General features: G+C 47.0%; 1 protein-coding gene across 5 annotated transcripts in view; it reads right to left on the bottom strand.

Moving 5' to 3' along the window:
• The window catches only part of STON2 (stonin 2), a 189,844-nt gene that overhangs the window by 8,508 nt on the left and 154,950 nt on the right, over window positions 1-26,386 (bottom strand). For 3 of the 5 annotated variants that reach the window (XM_069735740.1, XM_069735738.1, XM_069735739.1), the window contains exon 2: window positions 2,466-4,280. In XM_069735740.1, coding sequence (XP_069591841.1) covers window positions 2,466-4,245 — 1,780 coding nt within the window. In that variant the 5' untranslated portion in view covers window positions 4,246-4,280. Of the gene's footprint in view, window positions 1-2,465; window positions 4,281-17,945; window positions 18,188-26,386 lie in introns of those variants that run through there. The other 2 variants (XM_069735741.1, XM_069735737.1) reach the window with 2 other exon arrangements.

Genomic DNA, 26,386 nt, shown 5'->3' with positions numbered 1-26,386 from the left:
TGGTCCATGCGGTTTCAGAAAGCGGACCAGGGCACCCGCTGACCCTCATGTCTCCACATCTACGTAAAAAATAAATAATATATATATACAGTGGGGCAAAAAAGTATTTAGTCAGTCAGCAATAGTGCAAGTTCCACCACTTAAAAGATGAGAGGCGTCTGGAATTTACATCATAGGTAGACCTCAACTATGGGAGACAAACTGAGAAAAAAAAATCCAGAAAATCACATTGTCTGTTTTTTTAACAATTTATTTGCATATTAAGGTGGAAAATAAGTATTTGGTCAGAAACAAACAATCAAAATTTCTGGCTCTCACAGACCTGTAACTTCTTCTTTAAGAGTCTCCTCTTTCCTCCACTCACTACCTGTAGTAATGGCACCTGTTTAAACTTGTTATCAGTATAAAAAGACACCTGTGCACACCCTCAAACAGTCTGACTCCAAACTCCACTAAGGTGAAGACCAAAGAGCTGTCAAAGGACACCAGAAACAAAATTGTAGCCCTGCACCAGGCTGGGAAGACTGAATCTGCAATAGCCAACCAGCTTGGAGTGAAGAAATCAACAGTGGGAGCAATAATTAGAAAATGGAAGACATACAAGACCACTGATAATCTCCCTCGATCTGGGGCTCCACGCAAAATCCCACCCCGTGGGGTCAGAATGATCACAAGAACGGTGAGCAAAAAATCCCAGAACCACGCGGGGGGACCTAGTGAATGAACTGCAGAGAGCTGGGACCAATGTAACAAGGCCTACCATAAGTAACACACTACGCCACCATGGACTCAGATCCTGCAGTGCCAGACGTGTCCCACTGCTTAAGCCAGTACATGTCCGGGCCCGTCTGAAGTTTGCTAGAGAGCATTTGGATGATCCAGAGGAGTTTTGGGAGAATGTCCTATGGTCTGATGAAACCAAACTGGAACTGTTTGGTAGAAACACAACTTGTCGTGTTTGGAGGAAAAAGAATACTGAGTTGCATCCATCAAAAACCATACCTACTGTAAAGCATGGTGGTGGAAACATCATGCTTTGGGGCTGTTTCTCTGCAAAGGGGCCAGGACGACTGATCCGGGTACATTTAAGAATGAATGGGGCCATGTATCGTGAGATTCTGAGTGCAAACCTCTTCCATCAGCAAGGGCATTGAAGATGAAACGTGGCTGGGTCTTTCAACATGACAATGATCCAAAGCACACCGCCAGGGCAACGAAGGAGTGGCTTCGTAAGAAGCATTTCAAGGTCCTGGAGTGGCCTAGCCAGTCTCCAGATCTCAACCCTATAGAAAAACTTTGGAGGGAGTTGAAAGTCCGTGTTGCCAAGCGAAAAGCCAAAAACATCACTGCTCTAGAGGAGATCTGCATGGAGGAATGGGCCAACATACCAACAACAGTGTGTGGCAACCTTGTGAAGACTTACAGAAAACGTTTGACCTCTATCATTGCCAACAAAGGATATATTACAAAGTATTGAGATGAAATTTTGTTTCTGACCAAATACTTATTTTCCACCATAATATGCAAATAAAATGTTAAAAAAACAGACAATGTGATTTTCTGGATTTTTTTTTCTCAGTTTGTCTCCCATAGTTGAGGTCTACCTATGATGTAAATTACAGACGCCTCTCATCTTTTTAAGTGGTGGAACTTGCACTATTGCTGACTGACTAAATACTTTTTTGCCCCACTGTATATATATATATATATATATATATATATATATATATATATATCAGCTAAAGGGGGGTTATGACATGCTAATCCTCTCTAATCTGGAGGGGTACTAATGCCAGAGAACCACAGACACCCTACACTCAGCTAACCTCCTAAGTTTCATCAACACCAGCCTAAAGAGCCACCACCAAATCCAGAGAGCCACCAACGCAAACATTTGAAAGCCATCAATCCCACCATAAGAGCTACCAACTTTAGAGAGCCACAAAAACAACCAACGAAAGCCATCAACTTTGAGAGTCACATTTATGCTAAGAGACAACAACTGTAAAAACCACTAAAACCAACTTTTCAAAACTACCAATCCGAGGAGTCCAGTAACATATGAAGTGACTAAAACGCTGAGAGCCACCAATTCTTGAGAGCTATCAACTTTAGAGAGCTATTAACACCAACCTCCAAAAGCCACTTACCCTTGAGAGTCACCACTAACCTGGGAGCCAACAACTCCAGAGACTCACTAAAACAAATTCTTGACAGCTAGCAGCCCCAAGGACCCACTAACTCCAGAATCCTCCAACTCTAACCCCTTAGAACCACCAACTTCAGAAAGACACCAAGACTCAGAGTTCTGCAATTCTTAAAAGAAATCCAACTCCACAGCCTTAACTTGATCCCAACATTGGTTACAGATCTAAGGGCTGATTTTCTAAGGCTTTGGTGACCTAACATGCATACTTTGATTTAATAGAAGATATAGTCAGTGTGCGATGGACACTTGTCCTCACCTGAGTTTTTGTCAGGAAGTCTGCTAATCCTCCATACAATGGCGTTATATGCGTGTTCATATTTTGCAGTTCCCAGTGTAACTCTCATAGCTGGCTCTGAACCAGAGAAGCTGGGAGAACCAAAACTGGCCTCCCGATTGACTTTAGCTTTTAGTGACCTCTCCCCAAGTACACTGTCTCTTCGGAAATAGTTCACCCACTCTGATGGTACTGGGTGTCGGATAGTGATGTTTTCGCAGGGGACCTGGGAAAGACTGTCTCTGTTAGAAGAGAAGCCAGAAGACATGACCACCCAACTCTGCAGCTCAACCTCTGCTCCACGAACACAGGCCATAGTTCTGAGGGTGAAGGGCAAAGTCTTTTCTGAAAACACAGTCCGGAACCTCATTAACTCAAACCTACATGCATCAAGTGGGGTGAATAGAACAGTTCTAGAGCCAAGGAAAGCCTCTTCATCTACTGATGAATGGAATTGGCAGTCATGTAGTCTCACCCACTTGGTGGTTGTAGTTGGCATTATGTCATGCCTGGACACAACTTCATTGCCTTTGATGAGAACATCGTTGAGTCCTATCCTGCAATCCGCCATTCCTGAGATGAAATTCAGAACATAGACATGTGTGACCACAGAACACTGAAGAAGCTGGTTGTCCCTCTTGGCCAGAATTCCTCTAAACTCATCTTTGACATCTATAGTTATCTCCTCCTCAATGTAATTCTGGTGCATGGTTCTGAGGTCCACTGTGGCCGGAAGATGGAACAAAACATCTTGGATGGTGGAGATAAAGCTTATAAAGTCCATATAGTCAACTGTCCCCAGCTTTATCACCTGCTCCCTCTCTCCTGCGTGAGTCACAAGCGGCATTGGCTGATATTTGCGTTTCTCCCTGTATAATACCCGGTCAATGCGGATGGTGTGAATCCTTCCACTCTCGTCATAGTTTTGGAGCTTTGGGTCCGAGATCTCATGGTTGACCTCCAGTTTAAATTCTCTGAATGGTTTTTCCAAACCCTTCTCATAGAATAGCTGCAGGAATCCAGCTTCATTGACTTTCACATAAATAGGACCCCAGTGTCTAGAAGACATAATGTTCTTTTTCTCCGGAATTCTCAGCAGCATTGGCCATCCTTCTTTTAGCTGAGGCTTTGTGAAAGATAAAGAGGGACCGATAGGTTCATTATACTTCAAGGGGTCATCTGGTAGAGAAGGGCTCCCGGGAGAATCTGGGTCCTCTATTTGAATTTGCTTGAGTTGTTCTACCACATCAGCTTGTAAGACTTTCTTCCGATAATCTTCAAACTGTTCCGTATCGAGCTCTTCAGCGAGAATGGAGATGGAGTTTCTTTGGCTGGTTCCTGGCCCACTGGATACTGAGGAGTGTTGAGAGCGTCTCTCCTGCTCCTCAAAGAAGGAGCTAAAAGGATTAATAGGGGATGGCTGGACATCCTTCAAGGCCTCATCAAGAAAAGGATTAGGAGCCTTAGAAGGAGTGGAATTTAATGAGAGCTGTCTGTGCAATGTTGAAAAGTCAAGTCTCTGAGTCCTAGAGAGGTCAATCAGTGAGCTCTTTGGTCGCTCTCTTTTTTTTAAGACTTTGACATTATTCAAGTTGCTCTCAGGGATAGAGGGGGATTGAGGACTGTCTATAGGTTTCTGGGGAGAATCTATATGACTGGGTGCTATTATCTCATCTTCAAAGGTGACCCAACTGGGGAATCGAGTTCTTGCGCACGACTCCGGATGACCATTGACTGTGCCAGACCAGTTTACAGATTCCATGTCTAGGTCTTCATCTTCCTGGAAAGATGAGTCACCTGGAAGAAGAACAGAAATCATAATTGTTAAAATTGTTGTGGATGTCTCTAATGTCTAAGGGAAAGTAGAGCAATTAACAGTATAGGAATTCTAAAGGCTTTTACAGAGAAGAAATACAACAAATAACAGACAGAGTTCCAACCTTCAACTATTGGTGACTTCAGACAGGATCGTATCATGTATCTCTGTATAAAGGGAGCTCCCTCTAGTGGTGGCTGCAGACAGGATCTTACCATGTATTTATGTATACAAGGAGGTCCCCCTAGTGATGGCTGCAAACAGGATCGGATCATGTATCTCTGCATACAGGGAGTTCCCCCTAGTGGGGGCTGCAGACGGAATCTTATCATGTATCTCTGTGTACAGGGAACTTCCCCTAGTGGTGACTGCAGACAGGATCTTATCATGTATCTCTGTATACAGGGAGCTCCCCCTAGTGGTGACTGCAGACAGGATCTTATCATGTATCTCTGTGTACAGAGAGCTTCCCCTAGTGGTGACTGCAGACAGGATCTTATCATGTATCTCTGTATACAGGAGCTTCCCCTAGTGGTGGCTGCAGACAAAACCTTATCATGTATCTCTGTATACAGGGAGCTCCCTCTAGTGGTGGCTGCAGGGTATTTTGCCCCCAGCCAGCTATAAAGCTATAGGACATTATTGGGGCTGAAGGAAGGCAATCAACTTGTCTGACACTTTCTGTTTGGCTCAGTCCAATAACCTGAGAATGTGGAGGAATCAGAATGTGGAGAGATCAGAGTGCGGAGGATAAAAGCTTTTACTCCTCGGTGTGATGAGTGGGACAAGCATTTTCTGGAATTTTCAGTTTAAAAGAGGAAATGATCTTGGAATCATGATGTTCCCAGGTCGGGTGCAGATGGAGTAAACAGGACATGACGTTGGTTCCCAGAATCTCTCTATACGCAGCCGGAGCAGCACGGCTCCTCGTGTCAGGAAGAGGCAGTGACAGGAGTGGGAAGTGTGAGCAGATATAGGGGCAGGGAAGGCTCTGAGGTCGCCGCTCAGGAAAAACGAGCACAGACGCCGATTATGGCGTTTCCTTAATGAATTCTGGATAAATGTTACTTGGAAACAGACCAGAAGCCAATCTGCAGAGTCTTCACAGCGAAACTCAATTGTGTCGCTGCAGCCAAAGCTCCCCCATCCTATGTAATACAGACTCGTCACATCTCATGGAATGAAAGCGACCAATCACACAGCGGCTCTCATTTTTCAAAAGCGGAATATAAAATTAAAGCTTCTCTCCGATTGGCTGTTGTGGGCAAGAAAGAAAGTGAAAGGGAACATCATTTGTAACTAATCCTATCCTGTGTGATACCGTCTGCTGATCGTGTATCTAATCCTCTAAGGCAGAGGTCCCCAACTCCAGTCCTCAAGGCCCACCAACATGTCATGTTTTCAGGATTTCCTTAGTTTTGCCCAGGTAATAATTGCATCACCTGTGCAATCCAAAGGAAATCCTGAAAACATGACCTGTTGGTGGGCCTTGAGGACTGGAGTTGGGGACCTCTGCTCTAAGGGTATGTTCCCATGGTCAGGAACGCTGTGGGTTGGACGCAGCGGCCAGATGTTACAGCATAGTGGATGAGATTTTGAAAAATCCCATGCACACTATGCGTGCTGAGCCCTGTATCTAATCCTATCCTGTTTGATACGTCTGCTGAGCCATGTATCTAATCCTCTCCTGTGTGATTTCGTCTGCTGAGCAATGTATGTAATCCTATCATTTCTGGGGTCAGGGCTGTTGTGATACGAGGGGCGACAGGTCAGCGGCTCATTACTTCCGCAGTTCAGATTGAGGGAATCGGAGCGTCACTAGCGCCACACACCAGAGGGAAGGGACGCTGAGCCGATAATGTACACATGTACAATCATGACAAAAAAAAAAAAAAGAGAAAAAATAGCAAATTGGACATAATTTCACACAAAACCCCTAAGAATGAGCTAGACAAAATTGTTGACATTTTTCCAAAATTGTGGATATACCCTTTGCTTGAAGCATGTGATGCTTGTTCAGAGTCACCTGTGGCAAGTAGCAGGTGTGGGCAATATGATAAGGATGAGGTTGCGGGAGGGGAGATCAGCGCCCAGTCCATGCACTGCAGTGCGAGTGCAGACCAATTTCCCCCTTCCAATAATTATACTGCCATAATAATAAAAAAAAAGTTGTTTACCAATCATATATACCCACTTTTTATTTTTCCATCAGTATGGCCATGTGAGGGCTTGTTTTTTGTGGGACGAGTTGTACTTTTTAATGACATGATAGGTTTAACCAAATAGTGTACTGGAAAATGGGGAAAAAAATTCAAAGTGCGATAAAATTGCAAAAAACGTGGAATTATATAATTGTTTTTTGGGTTTTTTTTTTACCATGTACACCAAATGCTAAAACTGACATGCCATTATGATTCTCCAGGTCATTACGAGTTTGTAGATACCTAACATGTATACTATAGGTTCTTTTTTATTTAAGTGGTGAAAAAAAATCCAAAGTTTGTCAGAAGAGAAAATAAAACAAGTTGCCATTTTTCGAGGCCCGTAGCGTCTCCATTTTTCGTGATCTGGGGCCGGGCGAGGGCTTGTTTTTGCATGCCAATCTGATGTTTTTATTGATACCATCTTGGTGTAGATATAATCTTTTTATCGTCCATTATTGCATTTTAATGCAATCTTGCAAAAAAAAGTAATTCTGCCGGTTTTGATTTTCGCATTACGCCGTTTACTTTTTATATATTGATAGATCAGGCGATTCTCAACGCGGCGATACCAAATATGTGTAATTTTATTTTAATGTTTCTATTGTTTTATTTTGAATGGGGCGAATGGGGGGGGTGATTTAAACTTTTATTTAAAAATAAAACAAACAAACATTTTTTTCACATTTTAATAGCTTCAATAGTTTCCATGGAAGACTAAAAGCTGCGATCATCCGATCTCCTCTGCTACACATAGCAGGACTGCAGCTTTGCTCTATGTAGCAGAAATTCTCATTTGCTATGAGTGCTGACCACTGGGTGACGCCAGGGCCGCCATCAGGGCATTGCAGCCGTGACTGGCGTATGGGGCTCATACCGGCAGCCGCAGCCTGAACCGGGCCCTTATCGGCGACGGGCGCTGCAGCTGTTTAACGCTATTGATGTGCTGGCCCGCACGTCAATAGTTAACAGCCGCCAGCCGCAGTGTGCAGGTCGCCGGCGTCTGACGTCATTGTCAGTCGCCGGCGAGTGCACGCTTCAGCTGCGTGGAGAGAGCAGGAGCGCGGCAGGTAAGCAGAACTTGTTTTTTTTTTAATTGAGAGCGGCGATCCGGGGGGGGGGGGGGGGGCCCAGGGCAGTAAGGCTGGACACCGGGGGGGGGGGGCAGAAAGCTGGACACAGGGGCAGAAAGCTGGACACAGGGGCAGAAAGCTGGACACAGGGGCAGAAAGCTGGACACAGGGGCAGAAAGCTGGACACAGGGGCAGAAAGCTGGACACAGGGGCAGAAAGCTGGACACAGGGGCAGAAAGCTGGACACAGGGGCAGAAAGCTGGACACAGGGGCAGAAAGCTGGACACAGGGGCAGAAAGCTGGACACAGGGGCAGAAAGCTGGACAGGGGCAGAAAGCTGGACACAGGGGCAGAAAGCTGGACACAGGGGCAGAAAGCTGGACACAGGGGCAGAAAGCTGGACACAGGGGCAGAAAGCTGCGCACAGGGTCAGAACGCTGGACACGAGGGCAGAAAGCTGGGCACAGGGGGGGCAGAAAGCTGGGCACAGGGGCAGAAAGCTGCGCACGGGCAGAAAGCTGGGCACGGGCAGATTGCTGGACAGGGGCAGATTGCTGGACACAGGGGCAGATTGCTGGACACAGGGGCAGATTGCTGGACACAGGGGCAGATTGATGGACACAGGGGCAGATTGATGGACACAGGGGCAGATTGATGGACACAGGGGCAGATTGATGGACACAGGGGCAGATTGATGGACACAGGGGCAGATTGATGGACACAGGGGCAGATTGATGGACACAGGGGCAGATTGATGGACACAGGGGCAGATTGATGGACACAGGGGCAGATTGCTGGACACAGGGGCAGATTGCTGGACACAGGGGCAGATTGCTGGACACAGGGGCAGATTGCTGGACACAGGGGCAGAATGGAGAAACGGGGGGCAGGATGACAGACATGGCGGCATGACTGGAAACACTGGGGCATGACTGGAGACAGATGGGGCAAAATTGAGGCACAGGGGGCATGACTGGAGACGGGGCAGAATGGTGATACGGGCATGATTGGAGACACTGGAGGCAGAATTGGAGACAGATGGGGCAGGATCATGGGGCAGGATGGATACGATGGAGACAGATGGGGCAGGATGGGGAGATCATATGGGGCAGGATGGATACTCATTAGGGCAGGATGGGAGAACATATGGCTGACGCCAGGAATGAGACACACGGGGGCTAGGATGGCGAATATTATTACCATAGGGGCTAATTAAGGGATATTATTACTGCAGTGATGTATTTATTTTTTGAGTATACTGTTCTAAATGCGGGGGGCCGTCCTATTACTGTGTAGAGTGATACTATGTCGCCTTCTTCATGTGGTGTAATGTAGAAGTTGGGAAAATTAAGTAATGTGTTCTGCAAGTGGAACTCGAGAGAACGGTGTTATTTCCTGCAGAGACGAGTCCTGGCTGGATGAAGTGATGGCGGTCTGTGCTGGATGAAAGATGAAGGACTTCACCTAGAGACGTCACTGGTGAGTCAGTGTGTTACCTATACACTGACACTATACACTGTATACTATATACAGAGGTCCTGTGTATAATGTCACCAGTGATCACTGGATTACCTATACACTATATACAGAGCTCCTGTGTATAATGTCACTGGTGATCACTGTATTACCTGTACACAGACACTGCATACTAAGTACAGATCTCCTGTGTATAATGGCACTGATGGTGATAGTATTGTGTTTTTTTTTTTTTATTATTGATCAGTATTGTAGTATTCAGTCACTATGTGGTGGTAATATGTGGTCTGGTCATGATGTTGTGGTATTTGTTCCTTGTATTTGATATTATTCGATCACTGTGGTGGTAATATGTCATCTGGTCATGGTGTGGCGGTATTTGTGCCTTGTAGATAGTATTATAGGTCACTGTGGTGATATGGTGTCTGGTCATGGTGCTGTGGTATTTGTTCCTTGTATGTGGTATTATAGGTCATTTTAAAAATTGAAAAATAAAAATATACCTAAATTGTATTGCATATTTTAACAAATATTTAATAGGTTACAGTAGAGTAGGGCCCGGCCAAAAGTGTCTACCTTGTCATTTTGGTGGCTTAAAAAATCTTTTGGCCAAAACAAAAGCTGCCGGTTATGTGTGTGATCTGGTGATGGGAACTGTTAATGTGTGATAGGTGAGAAGTGGAGTTTTTCCAAGAAAGAGTGGTGGGACTGTGGATAGTTTGAGGGGTGGAGCGTGGAGGCGGGGCTGGGGTGGAGCCTGGGTGGAGTCTCAAGGGGGCCCCGGAAATTTTGCCAGTATGGGGCCCTTAAATTTCTAGTGGCAGCCCTGGGTGACGCTCATCGCAGAGTGGCAATGACAACCACAGGGGTCTGCTGCAGACCCCGGGTTGTCATGCCAACCCATCGGTGACCCACAGTCATGTGACACTGGCGTCTGTTAGGGGCACATGATAGCTGATCAGATCAGCTGTCACGTGCCGGAAAAAGTGTGGGCTCATTGCCAAAGCCCGAACCAAATAGGGGAAGGCATCCAATGACAGACACTGCACGTCATTGGGTGTTAAGGGGTTAATAAATGTAAACAGTGTATATTATTGCATATACGTATATTCACCGATTATACACTACCAAAAAATCTCTTTATTGGTATTTATTAAAGTCCTATAAATTCTAGAATATACTGTAAATACACCCCAAAACATGAGAACTCAAAAAGTGAAAATAGAAAAAAATATCAAGTAGTCAAGTATAAAGGGGGATCACCCTATTTGTCAACTATTCTTGTTCCTACTTGTCCGCAGAGGTTGGCACCCTTTTAGGGTAAGTTCACACAGGACGTTTTTGCTGCGTATTTTTGCTGCTTTTTTATGCTAATTTTCAGCTGCTTTTTACAATACCAGCAAAGCCTATGAGATTTCAGAAATCTCATGCACACACATTGGTTTTTTGTTTGATCAGTATTTTGTGCTTTACTGCGTTTTTTTGACATAGAGCATGTCACTTCTTTCAGCGTTTTTGCTGCGTTTTTTCACCCATTGACTTGAATGGGTGTTGAAAAAAATGCAGCAAAAACGCAGGAAAAAAAGCAGGTAACATTATTTGCTGCGTTTTTGCTGCTCAAAATCCAAGGACATTAGCCTGAACAAAGAAAAAAAAAATACACCGAATACACAACAAAAAAAGCAACAAAAACGCACCTAAACCTGCGTTTTTGACGCAGCTTTTTTCCTGCCAAGATGATCAGGTTTTGCTGCAGAAAAAAAATACGCAGCAAAAACGTCCTGTTTGAACTTACCCTTAAAACGCAATCTGCGTCGTCGCTCCTCGTTGACTAGCTCTGGTCGTCCTCCCCCCGCCTCCTCAGCCACACCCTGTTGGACGCAGACTCAACTCAGCAGCCTCTCACTCCCGTAAGCAGCCTCCCCCTGCTGGATGCAGACTCCCCTTGCCTGAATTCCCTCAGCAGCCTCCTCTCAACAGCTTCACCCTGCCGGATGCAGACTCCCCTCAACAGCCTCCCCTCCCCTCACTCACCTCAGCAGCCTCCCATCTCCTCACTCACCTCAATAGCCTCCCATCTCCTCACTCACCTCAACAGCCTCCCATCTCCTCACTTCCCTCTGCAGCCTCTTCCAAGTCCTCACACACTGCCTGCCTGCCAACTTCAGTTTCTCCTTTCTCCCACAAACGTGGCATGGCGCTCTGCTCCTGAATGAAGAAAAGCATGCCGCGTGTCACATAACCGGCGTCAGGACCATGATGCACTCGGGACTGCTACTGCAGCTTAAAGGTACAGAATGGATTTCTGGCCACCGCATGCATTAATAACACTGTAGTTGTATCTTTAAATCACTGCAGTGTTGTTATGTATCCGGCTTGCAGCAGCCCTGAACTATTGCACCTGGGAACCCGAAAAGCAGAAGCAAGAGAAGAGGGCCCGGGCTGCCAGCGCGTCCGGGCCCCCTTTTTGCTTCTGCTCACAGGGCCCCATACAGTAGTAAGGGCAGTAATGCCCTGATGGCGGCCCTGAGCAGGATAGTCCGGATGGTGGATAAGCCCAATCAAGGTCCAAAGAAATTCAAGCTGTCCTGCAAGCTCAGGGTTCATCAGTATCAGCGCCAATTATCCATCCACATGTGAATGAAATGTCGGAGACCCAAGAGGACCCCACTGCTGCCAGAGACATAAAAAATCTAGACCGCAGCTTGCAAAAATGTAAGTGAGTAACCAAAATCCTCCTGAGAAAGTGTTTGGTGGGAAGATGAGACCAAGATAGAAGTTTTTAGTAAAGCACATCATTGTACTGTTTACTGAAAATGGAATGAAGCCTACAAAGAAATAACACAATACCTACAGTCAGACATGATAGAGGGTCACAGATGTTTTGGGGATGTTTTGCTGCCTTTGGCCCAGGGTGCTTTGACTGTGTGTAAGGCATCATGAAATATGAAGATTCCCAAAGGATTTTGGGTGGCAATGTAGTGCCCAGTGTCAGAAAGCTGGGCTTGCTTCCTAGGTCATGGGTCTTCCAGCAGTACAATGACCCCAAACATACTTCAAGAAGCCCTCAGAAATGAATGGAAACAAAGCACTGGAGAGTTGTGAATTGGCAGCAATGAATCCGAGTCTAAATCCCATTGATCATCTGTGGAGAGATATTACAATTGCTGTTGGGAGAAGGCGCCTTCACATATGAGAGACCTGAAGAAGTTTGTAAGAGACGTCCAAGATACAAGCTGAGAGGAGTATGAAGCTTGTGGATGGTTATAGGAAGCGATTGATTGCAGTTATTTATTCCAAAGGGTGTGCAAGCAAATATTAATATGAGGGAGTTAATAATTTTGTCGGGCGCATTTTGGGATTTTATGTGACATTATGTCCAATTGCATTTTTCTTTAACGCTTTTTTTTTTTTACACATGTTTACTTCCTGTGTGTATTGGAATAACAAAACATGGGGAATTCCAATAACATACTGGAAGAAATAATTAACTTTCTGCAACAATTTCAAGGGTGCCAACACATTCGGCCATAACTATAGCTACACCCTGCACATATATCTGCACACAGCCTCTAACATGCCTGACCTAGCTGATAACAGAGAATGACTAGTAGCTCTGATGCAAACAGAAACCTGTGCACAGCAGTGGCTGGATGGGTGCTCCTAAGGCATCTGGCAGCCCGTTCACAGTTGGTTTCCATCTCTGTGGCTGCACCTGACTGTGGCGTGGCCCCTTGTGTGGAGCGTGTCACATTCACTTTGAGGTGTCACCACCATATTGCGGTGCAGCCATCAGTCGTGGCGCTGTGTGCGAAGCACATGTGACGGCTCGGATCCACAGATATAACGGAAATGAGTGCGGTTTCTAGACGGGATCCAGACTCAGCTGCGGCATAACTCTGGCATCTGACAGCCCAGGTGTTAACCCCTTAGTGAGACGACATGCTTCAGATTGTAACACAAAGGTCTTCTGGAAGCTGCGATGTCATTGTCTCATCAGGGGTACACATTATGGAGGGTGGCCATGTGCCAAACAGCAAATCACAAGACCTACGAACAGATGGCGGCAAGAGAAAGCCCCTTCTTCTCAAACACAATATGGCAGCATGTGAAGAGAGCGAATGGGACAGACTTTCAGATGGCCTGATGGAAAGGATGGGACAGATGTAGGATGGAACGGATGGGACAGATGTAGGATGGAACGGATGGGACAGATGTAGGATGGAAAGGATTGGACAGATGGCTGGATAGGACTGATGGTCAGATGGCAAGATGGGACAGATGGTCAGATGGGAAGGATGGTCGGATGGTCAGCTTGGTCAGATGGGACGGATGGCATGGATGGTCCGATGGCACGGATGGTCAGATGGGACGGATAGTCGGATGGCACAGATGGTCGGCTGGGACGGAAGGTCGGATGGGACGGATGGTCGGATTGGACGAATGGTCAGATGGGACGGATGGTCAGGTGGGACGGATGGTCAGATGGGATGGATGGTCAGATGGGACGGATTGTCAGATGGGATGGCAACGTCTGCTCATCACACACCAAACTGGACCTGAACTGGGTGATGTAACAGAACCCTGTTCCCAAGACACAGAGAAGCCCGAAGTCCAGCCCGCTGACACGCTGTGACGGATACTTAGAGAACAGCACAAAAGACTGGTCCACAACACCCAGCGATCACAGTGCTCCTAGTTACTGATTATAGGGGGCACTTTTTCATTCCAGCCAGCTTCTCCAGCCCATCACTGTATATGTGGGTGCCATGTATACACTATAGGTAGAGTGGCTGCATATTAACAGTGATGATATCAGCAACAGCGTGTTCCCGGGGTCAGGAAGTGGCAGGAGTTCATCTACCACCCCCCTTCCCCAGCAGACCCCCAAGGGGTCCATTAACATACTATTCAGCTTGGTTGGGTGACTCAAAACAATAAGTCCAGGCTGCAGAGCTTCTCAGGTAAAAGCAACACTTAGAAAACTGAGGCGCAGAACATTTACATTGAACCTTATGGCCATCATATTCTCTCCATGATTTTGTCCCTAGGCCAGTTAAGAATACGCAGTGTCTGCATCTAGGGCGACGTGCAGAATTAGAGTGTCAGCTCTGCAGCCAAGAGTCAGAAATAGGGCATGTATTATGCAAAGATAACCGCCCCGTATATTATACAGAGATAACCACCTCCTGTATGTTATAGAGAGGTAACCACGCCCTGTATATTATACCAAGGTAACCACCTCCGTATATTATACAGAGATAACTGTCCCCGGTATGTTATACAGAGGTAATCACACCTGTATATTATACAGAGGTAACCGCCCCCCCGTATATTATACAGAGGTAATCGCCCCCTCCCCTGTTTACAGGAGCTTCTCACAAAATTAGAATATCATCAAAAAGTAAATTTATTTCAGTTCTTCAAAACAAAAAGTGAAACATATTATATAGAGTCATTACAGAGTGATCTATTTCAAGTGTTTATTTCTGTTAATGTTGATGATTATGGCTTACAGCCCAGTCATTATACCAGTAAATTAGAATACTTTATAGCACCAGCTTGAAAACTGATTTTAAAAAACGAAATGTTGGCCTACTGAAATGTATGTTCAGTAAATGCACTCAATACTTGGTCGGGGCTCCTTTTGCATCAATTACTGCATCAACACAACGTGGCATGGAGGCGATCAGCCTGTGGCACTGCTGAGGGGTTATGGAAGCCAAAGTTGCTTTGATAGCAGCCTTCAACACGTCTGCATTGTTGGGTCTGGTATCTCTCATCTTCCTCTTGACAATACCCCATAGATTCTCTAGGGGGTTAAGGTCTGGCGAGTTTGCTGGCCAATCAAGCACAGTGATACTGTTGTTTGTAAACCAGGTATTGGTACTTTTGACAGTGTGGACAGGTGACAAGTCCTGCTGGAGAAGGAAATTTCCATCTCCAAAAATCTTGTTGGCAGAGGGAAGCATGAAGTAATCTAAAATTTCCTGGTAGACGGCTGCGCTGACTTTGGTCTTGATAAAACACAGTGGACCTACACCAGCAGATGACATGGCTCCCAAACCATCACTGATTGTCGAAACTTCACACTAGATCTCAAGTAACTTGGATTGTGGCCTCTCCACTCTTCCTCCAGATTCAGGGACCTTGATTTCCAAATGAAATGCAAAATTTACTTTCATCTGAAAACACCTTGGACCACTGAGCAACAGTCCAGTTTTCTCCTTGGCCCAGGTAAGATGGTTCTGGCGTTGTCTATTAGTCATGAGTGGCTTGACACAAGGAATGCGACTCTTGTAGCCAATGGAGGGGTATATTATGTATACCCCTCCTCACATGTAAAGCGCCATGGAATAAATGGTGCTATAATAATAAATAATAATAATGTCCTGGATGCGTCTGTGTGTGGTGGCTCTTGAAGCAATGACTCCAGCAGCAGTCCACTCCTTGTGAATCTTCCCCAAGTTTTTGAATGGCCTTTTCTTAGCAATCCTTTCAAGGCTGCGGTTATCCTGGTTGCTTGTGTACCTTTTTCTACCACACTTTTTCTTTTCCCTTCCACTCAACTTTCCATTAATATGCTTGGATACAGAACTCTGAACAGTCAGCTTATTTAGCAATGACCTTTTGTGGCTTACCCTCCCTGCCTTGTGGACATCTCGCAAGTCAGCAGTCTTCCCCATGATTGTGGAGCTACTGAAACAGACTAAGGGACCTTTTTAAACACTTAGGAAGCCTTTGCAGGCTTTTTTTGTTAATTATTCTAATTTATTGAGATAAAGACTTTTGGGTTTTCATTGGCTTAAAGCCATAATCATTAACATTAATAGAAATAAACGTGAAATAGATCACTCTGTCTGTAATGACTCTATATAATATAGGAGTTTCACTTTTTGTATATTATTGAATAACTGAAATAAATTAACTTGTTGATATTATAATTTTATGAGAGGTAACAGAGATATACAGAGTTAACCGATCCCCCCCCCCCCACTCGTATATTATACAGAGGTAACCACCCCCCATAAATTATACAAAGATAACCATCCCAGGTATATTATACAGAGGTAACTGCAAGCTCCTCCCCTATTATTATACAGAGATAACTGCCCCCCGCGGTGTATTGTACAGAGGTAAACGCCCCCCCATGTATATTATACAGAGATAACTTCCCCCCATATATTATACAGAGTATCGTGCTGTATTATGTGTCTCCTTAACACTGACTACACCCCATTACCAATTATTGCGATAAGCCTCCTCTGTGAATTATATAACCAGAGGACAGCTGCCCCTTCTCCCTAAGTCTCGCTGCAGCTGCCTTATCTTTGCACGTCTTGCTTACTCAGTCCCATCTCCCCACGTCCTGCTGCAGCTGCACCTTCTCTGCACGTCTTGCTTAGGCTACTTTCACACTAGCGTCGGCCCGTCGCGGTGCGTCGAGCCGACGTACCGACGCATCCTGTGACAATGCAGCACAACGGGGGCAGCGGATGCATTTGCATTATAACAACGCATCCGCTGCCCCATTGTGAGCTGAGGGGAGGAGGGGGCGGAGTTCCGGCCGCGCATGCACGGTGGGAAATGGCGGACACGACGCACAAAAAAACGTTGCAAGCAATGTTTTTTTGTTCCGACGGTCCGCCACAACACGACGCAACCGTCGCACGACGGTTGCGACGTGTTGCAATGTGTCGCTAATGTTAGTCTATGGGGAAAAAACGCATCCTGCAGACAACTTTGCAGGATGCGTTCTTTCTCCAAAGTGACGCATTGCGACGTGCGTCGTACCACGCTAGTGTGAAAGTAGCCTAACTTAGGCTATGTTCAGACTAGCGTTGTGCTAGTGTGCGTTGGGTTAGCGTCGGGCGACGCAGCGGCGACGCACGCGTCATGCGCCCCTATGTTCAACATGGGGGACGCATGCGTTTTTGTTTGTTGCGTTTTGCGACAAATGCGTCTTTTTTGCCACAACCGTCGGACCAAGAAAACGCAACAAGTTGCATTTTTCTTGCGTCCGATTTTCGGCAAAAAACGACGCACGCGTCGCAAAACGCAGCGTTTTTGCGTGCGTTTTGCCGCGTTTTTGCGTGCGTTGCGTCGCCGACGCAGCGGCGCACAACGCTAGTCTGAACGTTAGGCTACGTTCACACTAGCGTTCTGCTAGTGTGTGTCGCCTTAGCGTCGGGCGACGCAGCGGCGACGCACGAGTCATGCGCCCCTATGTTTAACATGGGGGACGCATGCGTTTTTGTGTGTTGCGTTTTGCAACACTTGCGTCTTTTTTGCCGCTAGCGTCGGACCAAGAAAACGCAACAAGTTGCATTTTTCTTGCGTCCGATTTTCGGTAAAAAACGACGCACGCGTCGCAAAACGCAGCGTTTTTGCGTGCGTTTTGCCGCGTTTTTGCGTGCGTTGCGTCGCCGACGCAGCGGCGCACAACGCTAGTCTGAACGTTAGGCTACGTTCACACTAGCGTTCTGCTAGTGTGCGTCGCCTTAGCGTCGGGCGACGCAGCGGCGACGCACGCGTCATGCGCCCCTATGTTTAACATGGGGGACGCATGCGTTTTTGTGTGTTGCGTTTTGCAACACTTGCGTCTTTTTTGCCGCTAGCGTCGGACCAAGAAAACGCAACAAGTTGCATTTTTCTTGCGTCCGATTTTCGGCAAAAAACGACGCACGCGTCGCAAAATGCAGCGTTTTTGCGTGCGTTTTGCTGCGTTTTTGTGTGCGTCGTGCGATGCGTCGCCGACGCAGCGGCGCGCAACGCTAGTCTGAACGTAGCCTTACTCAGTCCCTTCTCCCGCTGCAGCTGCTCCCTCTGCACTCTTGCATGCTCAGTCCCTCCTCCCTCTGCCCCTTTTCTGCATGTCTTGCTTGCTCAGTCCCACCTCCTGCTGCAGCTGCCCCTTCTCTGAACATCTTGTTTACGCAGTCTCTTTTCCTCACCTCCTGCTGCAGCTGCCCTTTCTCTGCACGTCTTGCTTGCCGAGTGCCTTCTCCCTAGGTCCCGCTGCAGCGGCCCCCTCTCCCCCTCCGCATGGCTTGCTCCTGCAGTCCCACACTCCCGACGCCGGCGCTGCCCCAGGTGAGAGTCCTGGCTTGGAAACCATCCACAAGGCTCCTGAGTTTGAACACGCCCGAGCATTACTAGGTGAAGGCCGCAGGCAATGACTCTCAAAGAGCTGAAATCCTTCATTGTTCCTGCAAAACTAAGTTTGACGCCATTAACTCTTTATGTGCAGTAATAATTGAGAAGCGAGCAGCGGCTGAGACAGAAATCAAAGCTGGACAATCCTGAGCAGGTGATTGGCAGCTCTGCTCACCGTGCTTTAGTCAGATCTCTGTTTGCGGTCAGTGAATTACAACATTCTTGTTCACATTCAGAGGCAGAAACATTGTCTTTACTGAATACTTGTCACAGCTGAGGGTTTGTTACCGTTGTATCCAGTTTAGACAATGCTTTGTGAGCTAAACATAGCACAAGTCTCTCTTGTCCATACAGCGTTTCTATGTGTCAGTCTGGGCTCTGTATCTCAGAGGATGAACTAGATGCAATTGTGACAAGTCATCAGCTGTAGAAATGCGAGTCGGCAGGTTTTCAGCTTCCAGATGTCAAAGAGAAACTTCTCATTCACCGATGACAAGCAGAGCTATTGTAGATAGTGAGAACTGGTAGCAGAGGAACTTCTCTCACTGCTGCATCAGAAAAACAATGTAGAAAGGACTGGGTTAATTCATGGAAATAGTATGCAGCCGCAGAAAGGTCACAAACTTCATTGTGCCATCTCCCAACAGCCCGAAAATGGCACAATGGCGCAGTGTCTGCCCACGGGTGGCACCCCACATTCTCACATCTATACTTCTCTTCTGCCAGTCTGCTGCAAGCCTAATACCATGCCCTCAGTGTACACTTTGCTCAGATACCCCTGGTGTCCGCCTCATACTAATATTCCCTGCTGTCCGCCTTGTACTGCTCCTCCCACCCAGTAACATAGTAACATAGTTAGTAAGGCCGAAAAAAGACATTTGTCCATCCAGTTCAGCCTATATTCCATCATAATAAATCCCCAGATCTACGTCCTTCTACAGAACCTAATAATTGTATGATACAATATTGTTCTGCTCCAGGAAGACATCCAGGCCTCTCTTGAACCCCTCGACTGAGTTCGCCATCACCACCTCCTCAGGCAAGCAATTCCAGATTCTCACTGCCCTAACAGTAAAGAATCCTCTTCTATGTTGGTGGAAAAACCTTCTCTCCTCCAGACGCAAAGAATGCCCCCTTGTGCCCGTCACCTTCCTTGGTATAAACAGATCCTCAGCGAGATATTTGTATTGTCCCCTTATATACTTATACATGGTTATTAGATCGCCCCTCAGTCGTCTTTTTTCTAGACTAAATAATCCTAATTTCGCTAATCTATCTGGGTATTGTAGTTCTCCCATCCCCTTTATTAATTTTGTTGCCCTCCTTTGTACTCTCTCTAGTTCCATTATATCCTTCCTGAGCACCGGTGCCCAAAACTGGACACAGTACTCCATGTGCGGTCTAACTAGGGGTTTGTACAGAGGCAGTATAATGCTCTCATCATGTGTATCCAGACCTCTTTTAATGCACCCCATGATCCTGTTTGCCTTGGCAGCTGCTGCCTGGCACTGGCTGCTCCAGGTAAGTTTATCATTAACTAGGATCCCCAAGTCCTTCTCCCTGTCAGATTTACCCAGTGGTTTCCCATTCAGTGTGTAATGGTAATATTGATTCCTTCTTCCCATGTGTATAACCTTACATTTATCATTGTTAAACCTCATCTGCCACCTTTCAGCCCAAGTTTCCAACTTATCCAGATCCATCTGTAGCAGAATAATATCTTCTCTTGTATTAACTGCTTTACATAGTTTTGTATCATCTGCAAATATCGATATTTTACTGTGTAAACCTTCTACCAGATCATTAATGAATATGTTGAAGAGAACAGGTCCCAATACTGACCCCTGCGGTACCCCACTGGTCACAGCGACCCAGTTAGAGACTATACCATTTATAACCACCCTCTGCTTTCTATCACTAAGCCAGTTACTAACCCATTTACACACATTTTCCCCCAGACCAAGCATTCTCATTTTGTGTACCAACCTCTTGTGCGGCACGGCATCAAACGCTTTGGAAAAATCGAGATATACCACGTCCAATGACTCACCGTGGTCCAGTCTATAGCTTACCTCTTCATAAAAACTGATTAGATTGGTTTGACAGGAGCGATTTCTCATAAACCCATGCTGATATGGAGTTAAACAGTTATTCTCATTGAGATAATCCAGAATAACATCCCTCAGAAACCCTTCAAATATTTTACCAACAATAGAGGTTAGACTTACTGGCCTATAATTTCCAGGTTCACTTTTAGAGCCCTTTTTGAATATTGGCACCACATTTGCTATGCGCCAGTCCTGCGGAACAGACCCTGTCGCTATAGAGTCACTAAAAATAAGAAATAATGGTTTATCTATTACATTACTTAGTTCTCTTAGTACTCGTGGGTGTATGCCATCCGGACCCGGAGATTTATCTATTTTAATCTTATTTAGCCGGTTTCGCACCTCTTCTTGGGTTAGATTGGTGACCCTTAATATAGGGTTTTCATTGTTTCTTGGGATTTCACCTAGCATTTCATTTTCCACCGTGAATACCGTGGAGAAGAAGGTGTTTAATATGTTAGCTTTTTCCTCGTCATCTACAACCATTCTTTCCTCACTATTTTTTAAGGGGCCTACATTTTCAGTTTTTATTCTTTTACTATTGATATAGTTGAAGAACAGTTTGGGATTAGTTTTACTCTCCTTAGCAATGTGCTTCTCTGTTTCCTTTTTGGCAGCTTTAATTAGTTTTTTAGATAAAGTATTTTTCTCCCTATAGTTTTTTAGAGCTTCAATGGTGCCATCCTGCTTTAGTAGTGCAAATGCTTTCTTTTTACTGTTAATTGCCTGTCTTACTTCTTTGTTTAGCCACATTGGGTTTTTCCTATTTCTAGTCCTTTTATTCCCACAAGGTATAAACCGCTTACACTGCCTATTTAGGATGTTCTTAAACATTTCCCATTTATTATCTGTATTCTCATTTCTGAGGATATTGTCCCAGTCTACCAGATTAAGGGCATCTCTAAGCTGTTCAAACTTTGCCTTCCTAAAGTTCAATGTTTTTGTGACTCCCTGACAAGTCCCCCTAGTGAAAGACAGGTGAAACTGCACAATATTGTGGTCGCTATTTCCTAAATGCCCAACCACCTGCAGATTTGTTATTCTGTCAGGTCTATTAGATAGTATTAGGTCTAAAAGTGCTGCTCCTCTGGTTGGATTCTGCACCAATTGTGAAAGATAATTTTTCTTGGTTATTAGCAGAAACCTGTTGCCTTTATGGGTTTCACAGGTTTCTGTTTCCCAGTTAATATCCGGGTAGTTAAAGTCCCCCATAACCAGGACCTCATTATGGGTTGCAGCTTCATCTATCTGCTTTAGAAGTAGACTTTCCATGCTTTCTGTTATATTTGGGGGTTTGTAACAGACCCCAATGAGAATTTTGTTACCATTTTTCCCTCCATGAATTTCAACCCATATGGACTCGACATCCTCATTCCCTTCACTAATATCCTCCCTTAAAGTGGACTTTAGACAAGACTTTACATAGAGACAAACCCCTCCTCCTCTCCGATTTTTACGATCCTTTCTAAACAGACTGTAACCCTGTAAGTTAACTGCCCAGTCATAGCTTTCATCTAACCATGTCTCGGTTATTCCCACTATGTCAAAGTTACCTGTAGATATTTCTGCTTCTAGTTCTTCCATCTTGTTTGTCAGGCTTCTGGCGTTTGCGAGCATGCAGTTTAGAGGATTTTGTTTTGTTCCAATCTCCTCACTGTGGATTGTTTTAGAAATGTTCTTACCTCCCTTCTGAGTATGTTTTCCTGGGTCGTCTTTGTTCGAGTCTAATGTTTTTCTTCCCGTCCCCTCTTCTTCTAGTTTAACGCCCTCCTGATGAGTGTAGCGAGTCTTCTGGCGAATGTGTGTTTCCCAGGTTTGTTGAGGTGTAGTCCGTCTCTGGCGAGGAGTCCATCATACCAGTAATTCACACCGTGGTCCAGGAATCCAAATCCTTGTTGTCTGCACCATCGTCTTAGCCAGTTGTTTGCATCAAGGATCCTGTTCCATCTCCTGGTGCCATGCCCGTCTACTGGAAGGATAGAAGAAAAAACTACCTGTGCATCCAGTTCCTTTACTTTCTTCCCCAACTCTTCAAAGTCCTTGCAGATTGTCGGTAGGTCCTTCCTTGCCGTGTCATTGGTGCCAACATGTATCAGAAGAAATGGGTGGACGTCCTTGGAGCTGAAGAGCTTTGGTATCCTATCGGTCACATCCTTGATCATCGCACCTGGAAGGCAGCATACTTCTCTTGCAGTTATGTCCGGTCTGCAGATGGCTGCTTCGGTGCCTCTCAGTAGTGAGTCTCCCACCACCACCACTCTTCGTTGCTTCTTGGCTGTACTTTTTGCTGTCACTTGTTGCTGTGTGCCCTTTTCTTTTTTGCTTGCTGGTATTGCTTCATTCTTAGGTGTGCCATCTTCATCCTCTACAAAGATTTGATATCGGTTCTTCAGTTGTGTGGTTGGTGATTTCTCCATGGTCTTCTTGCTTCTTTTGGTCACATGCTTCCACTCATCTGCTTTTGGAGGTTCTCTGACACTTTTTGCACCTTCTGTGACCAGTAGAGATGCTTCTGTTCTGTCTAGAAAGTCTTCATTCTCTTTGATGAGTTTCAAAGTTGCTATTCTTTCTTCCAGACCCCGCACCTTTTCTTCTAAAAGGGCCACTAGTCTACACTTCTGACAGGTGAAAGTGTTTCGTCCTGAAACCCCCTGCTGTCTGCCCTGTACAGATACCCTTATTGTCTGCCTTGTACCTCTCCTCCCAGGATCCATCTCATACTGATACTCCCTGCTGTCCACCTTGAACCCCCCCGATGTCTGCTTCGTACCAATACAAATTCCCCGTGTCCGCCTCGTACCGATACCCACCCCGTAATAATAATTAATAATTAGTGTCCACCTCTCCCCCGATGTCCATCTCGTACTGATACTGCCTCGTACAGATAACCTTAGTGTCCGCCTTGTACCTCTTTTCCCCCGCTGTCCGTCTTGTATGGATACCACCTGCTGTCCGCCTTGTAAGTCTCCCCGCAGTGTCCACCTCGCTCTGATACCCTTGGTGTCTGCCTTGTACCGATACCCCCTGCTGTTTTCCCCGTATTTATACCCCCTACTGTTCACCTTGTACTGATAACCCCATCTGCCGTGTACCTCTCCTCCCCCAGGGTCCGCTTCGTATCAATACCCCCCAACCCCAGTGTCTTCCTTGTACCAGTACCCCATGCTGTTCGCCTCGTATCGATACCCTTAGTGTCCTCCTAGTACCTCTCCCCCCGGTGTTTTCTCTCATACTGATATTCCCTGCTGTCTGTCTTGTACCTCTCCCCCCACCTCCGGTGTCCGCTTCATAGCAATACCCTTTTTCCCTCCCGGTGTCTGCCTCTCAGCGATACCCTTATCCCAATACCCTCCCTCGCAGCGATACCCCGTGTTTGTCGTGTACCTCTCCCCAAGGTGTACGTCTCATACCTATACTCCCTTTGTCTGCCTCGTACCTCTCCCCCGTGTCTGCTTCGTACCATACCCCTCGCCCCCTGAGTCCGTTTCGTATCAATACCCCCCACCCCAGTGTCCGCCATGTACCAGTACACCCTGCTGTCCACCTCGTACCTTTTTCTCTGGTGTCTGCCTTGTACTGATACTCCCTGCTGTCCACCTTGCACCTCTCCTGCCCGGTGTCTGCTTCATAGCAATACCCCTTTTCCCCCAGTGTCTGCCTCGCACTGATACCCCTGGTGTCCACCTCGTACCAATACCCTTTAGTGTCTGCCTCGTACCTCTGCCTCCGGTGTCCATCTCGTACTGATACTCCCTGCTGTTGGACTTGTACCTCAACCCCCCTGGGTGTCCCTTCGTAACAATACTCCCCGGTGTCCGCCTCGTACCGATACCCTCGGTATCCACCTCATGCCAATACCCCCTGTCGTCTGTCTCGTACAGATACCCTTAGTGTCCGCCTCGTACCTCTTGCCCCAGCGTCCATCTCATGCTGATACTCCCTGCTGTCCGCCTTGTCTCTCCCACTGATGTCCGCTTCATACCAAGATCGTTTCCCCCCGGTGTCAGCCTCGTACCAATACCCTTGGTGTGTCTCGTAATGATACCCGTAGTGCTCGCATCGTACCTCTTTCTACGGTGTATGTCTCGTAACTATACCCCCGGTGTATCCTTCGTACAGATACCTCTCCTCCCGATATCTGTCTCTTACTGATAGCCCCACCGGTGTCCGACTGGTACCGAAAACCCCCTGGTGTTTTCCTCTTACCAATACCCCCCGGTGTCTGCATCGCAGCGATACTCCCCCGGTGCCCGCCTGGTACCGATACTGCACACCCAAAGTGTTCACTTCGTACTGATAACCTCCGGTGTCTGGCTCACAGTAAAAATACCCCAGTGTCTGCCTGGCACTAATACCCCCACACACCCCCAGTGTCTGTCTTGTACTGATACCTATTAGTGTCCGCTTCGCAGTACTAATGCTCCCAGAATCTGCCTTGTAGTACTGACACCCCCAGTGTATGCCTTGCAGTACCAATACCCCCAGTGTCCGCCTCGAAATACCAGTGCCCCCCAGTGGCAGCCATACAGTACCAATGCCCCAAGTGTCCGCCTTGTACCAATACCACCAGTATCCACCTCGCAGTACCAGTGCCCCAACTGTCTGGCTTGTACCAATACTCTCAGTCGCTCAATGCCAATGACTCTGTGTCCGCCTCGCAGTACCAATGTGCCCCAGTGTCCACCTCGCAGTACCGATGAGCCTCAGTGTCCGCCTCGCAGTACCATGCGCCCCAGTGTCCGCTTCGTAGTACCATGCGCCCCAGTATCCACCTCGCAGTACCATGCCCCCCAGTGTCTGCCTCGCAGTACCATGCCCCCCAGTGTCTGCCTCGCAGTACCATGCCCCCCAGTGTTCGCCTAGCAGTGCCGATACCCCCCAGTGTGCACCTTGCAGTACCATGCCCCTCATGCCCACCTCGCAGTACTATGCCACCATGTCTGCCTCACAGTTGCCATGCCTCCAGTGTCTGCCTCGCATTACTAATGCCCCCCAGTGTCAGGCTCACAGTACCGATACCCCCAGTATCCGCCCCGCAGTACTAATACCTGATATAACTGAGCACCTCTCACGTTGATCCCAGCATTAGCATTGTAGTTAGTTAGCATTGCACCTGCTAATAGAGTCCCCTGAGAGGAAATGGTTAAAAAGCTGAGTAGGATGGGAAAGAAGGGTGAGGGTGGTCTGTCCCCAGGGAGAAGGGCTGGATGGTGGGGGCCACCCCCCTATTCATTGTGATTCTGATCCCCAGCCCCCACTGCAGGTTCCTGACACAACAGATATAAAGAGCCAGCTAGCAGGAATCCGCCACCTGTTACTATGGCAGCCGAGGGGGAATCTGCTCTGTTCTATGGAGGAGCCTGGGAAACTGTGCCACACATCCAGAAAGGGCGTCAGGAAGCGGGTGCAGGGGGCCACCCTGCTGCCAGACACTGAGGCTGCCCAGGAGGGTCACTGTCATCTGTGCCCACTAAACACAAACAGTGAAAACCAGTCTTAAAGGAAAAGGTGTCAGCAGAAGCGCCCATGTGAGGGAGAGTGAGCACTCAAGAGGAGCGTGCACATGTGAGGGAGCGAGAGCACTCGAAGAGTGTGCACATGTGCGAGCATTCAAGAGGAGTATGCATGTGTGAGAGCACTCAAGAGGAGCGTGCACGTGAGGGGGAGAGCACTCAAGAGGAGCGTGCACATGAGGGGGAGAGCACTCAAGAGGAGCGTGCACGTGAGGGGGAGAGCACTCAAGAGGAGCGTGCACATGAGGGGGAGAGCACTCAAGAGGAACGTGCACGTGTGAGGGGGAGAGCACTCAAGAGGAGCGTGCACGAGTGGGGGAGAGCACTCAAGAGGAGCGTGCATGTGTGGGGGAGAGCACTCAAGAGGAGCATGCATGTGTGAGGGGGAGAGCACTCAAGAGGAGCATGCATGTGTGAGGGGAGAGCATTCAAGAGGAACGTGTGAGGGGGAGAGCACTCAAGAGGAACGTGTGAGGGGGAGAGCACTCAAGAGGAACGTGCACGTGTGAGGGGGGAGAGCACTCAAGAGGAACGTGTGAGGGGGAGAGCACTCAAGAGGA

This window comes from Ranitomeya imitator, chromosome 1, assembly GCF_032444005.1.
Source record: "Ranitomeya imitator isolate aRanImi1 chromosome 1, aRanImi1.pri, whole genome shotgun sequence".
Taxonomy (NCBI): Eukaryota; Metazoa; Chordata; class Amphibia; order Anura; family Dendrobatidae; genus Ranitomeya; species Ranitomeya imitator.
This window is presented reverse-complemented; position numbering and strand designations above follow the sequence as displayed.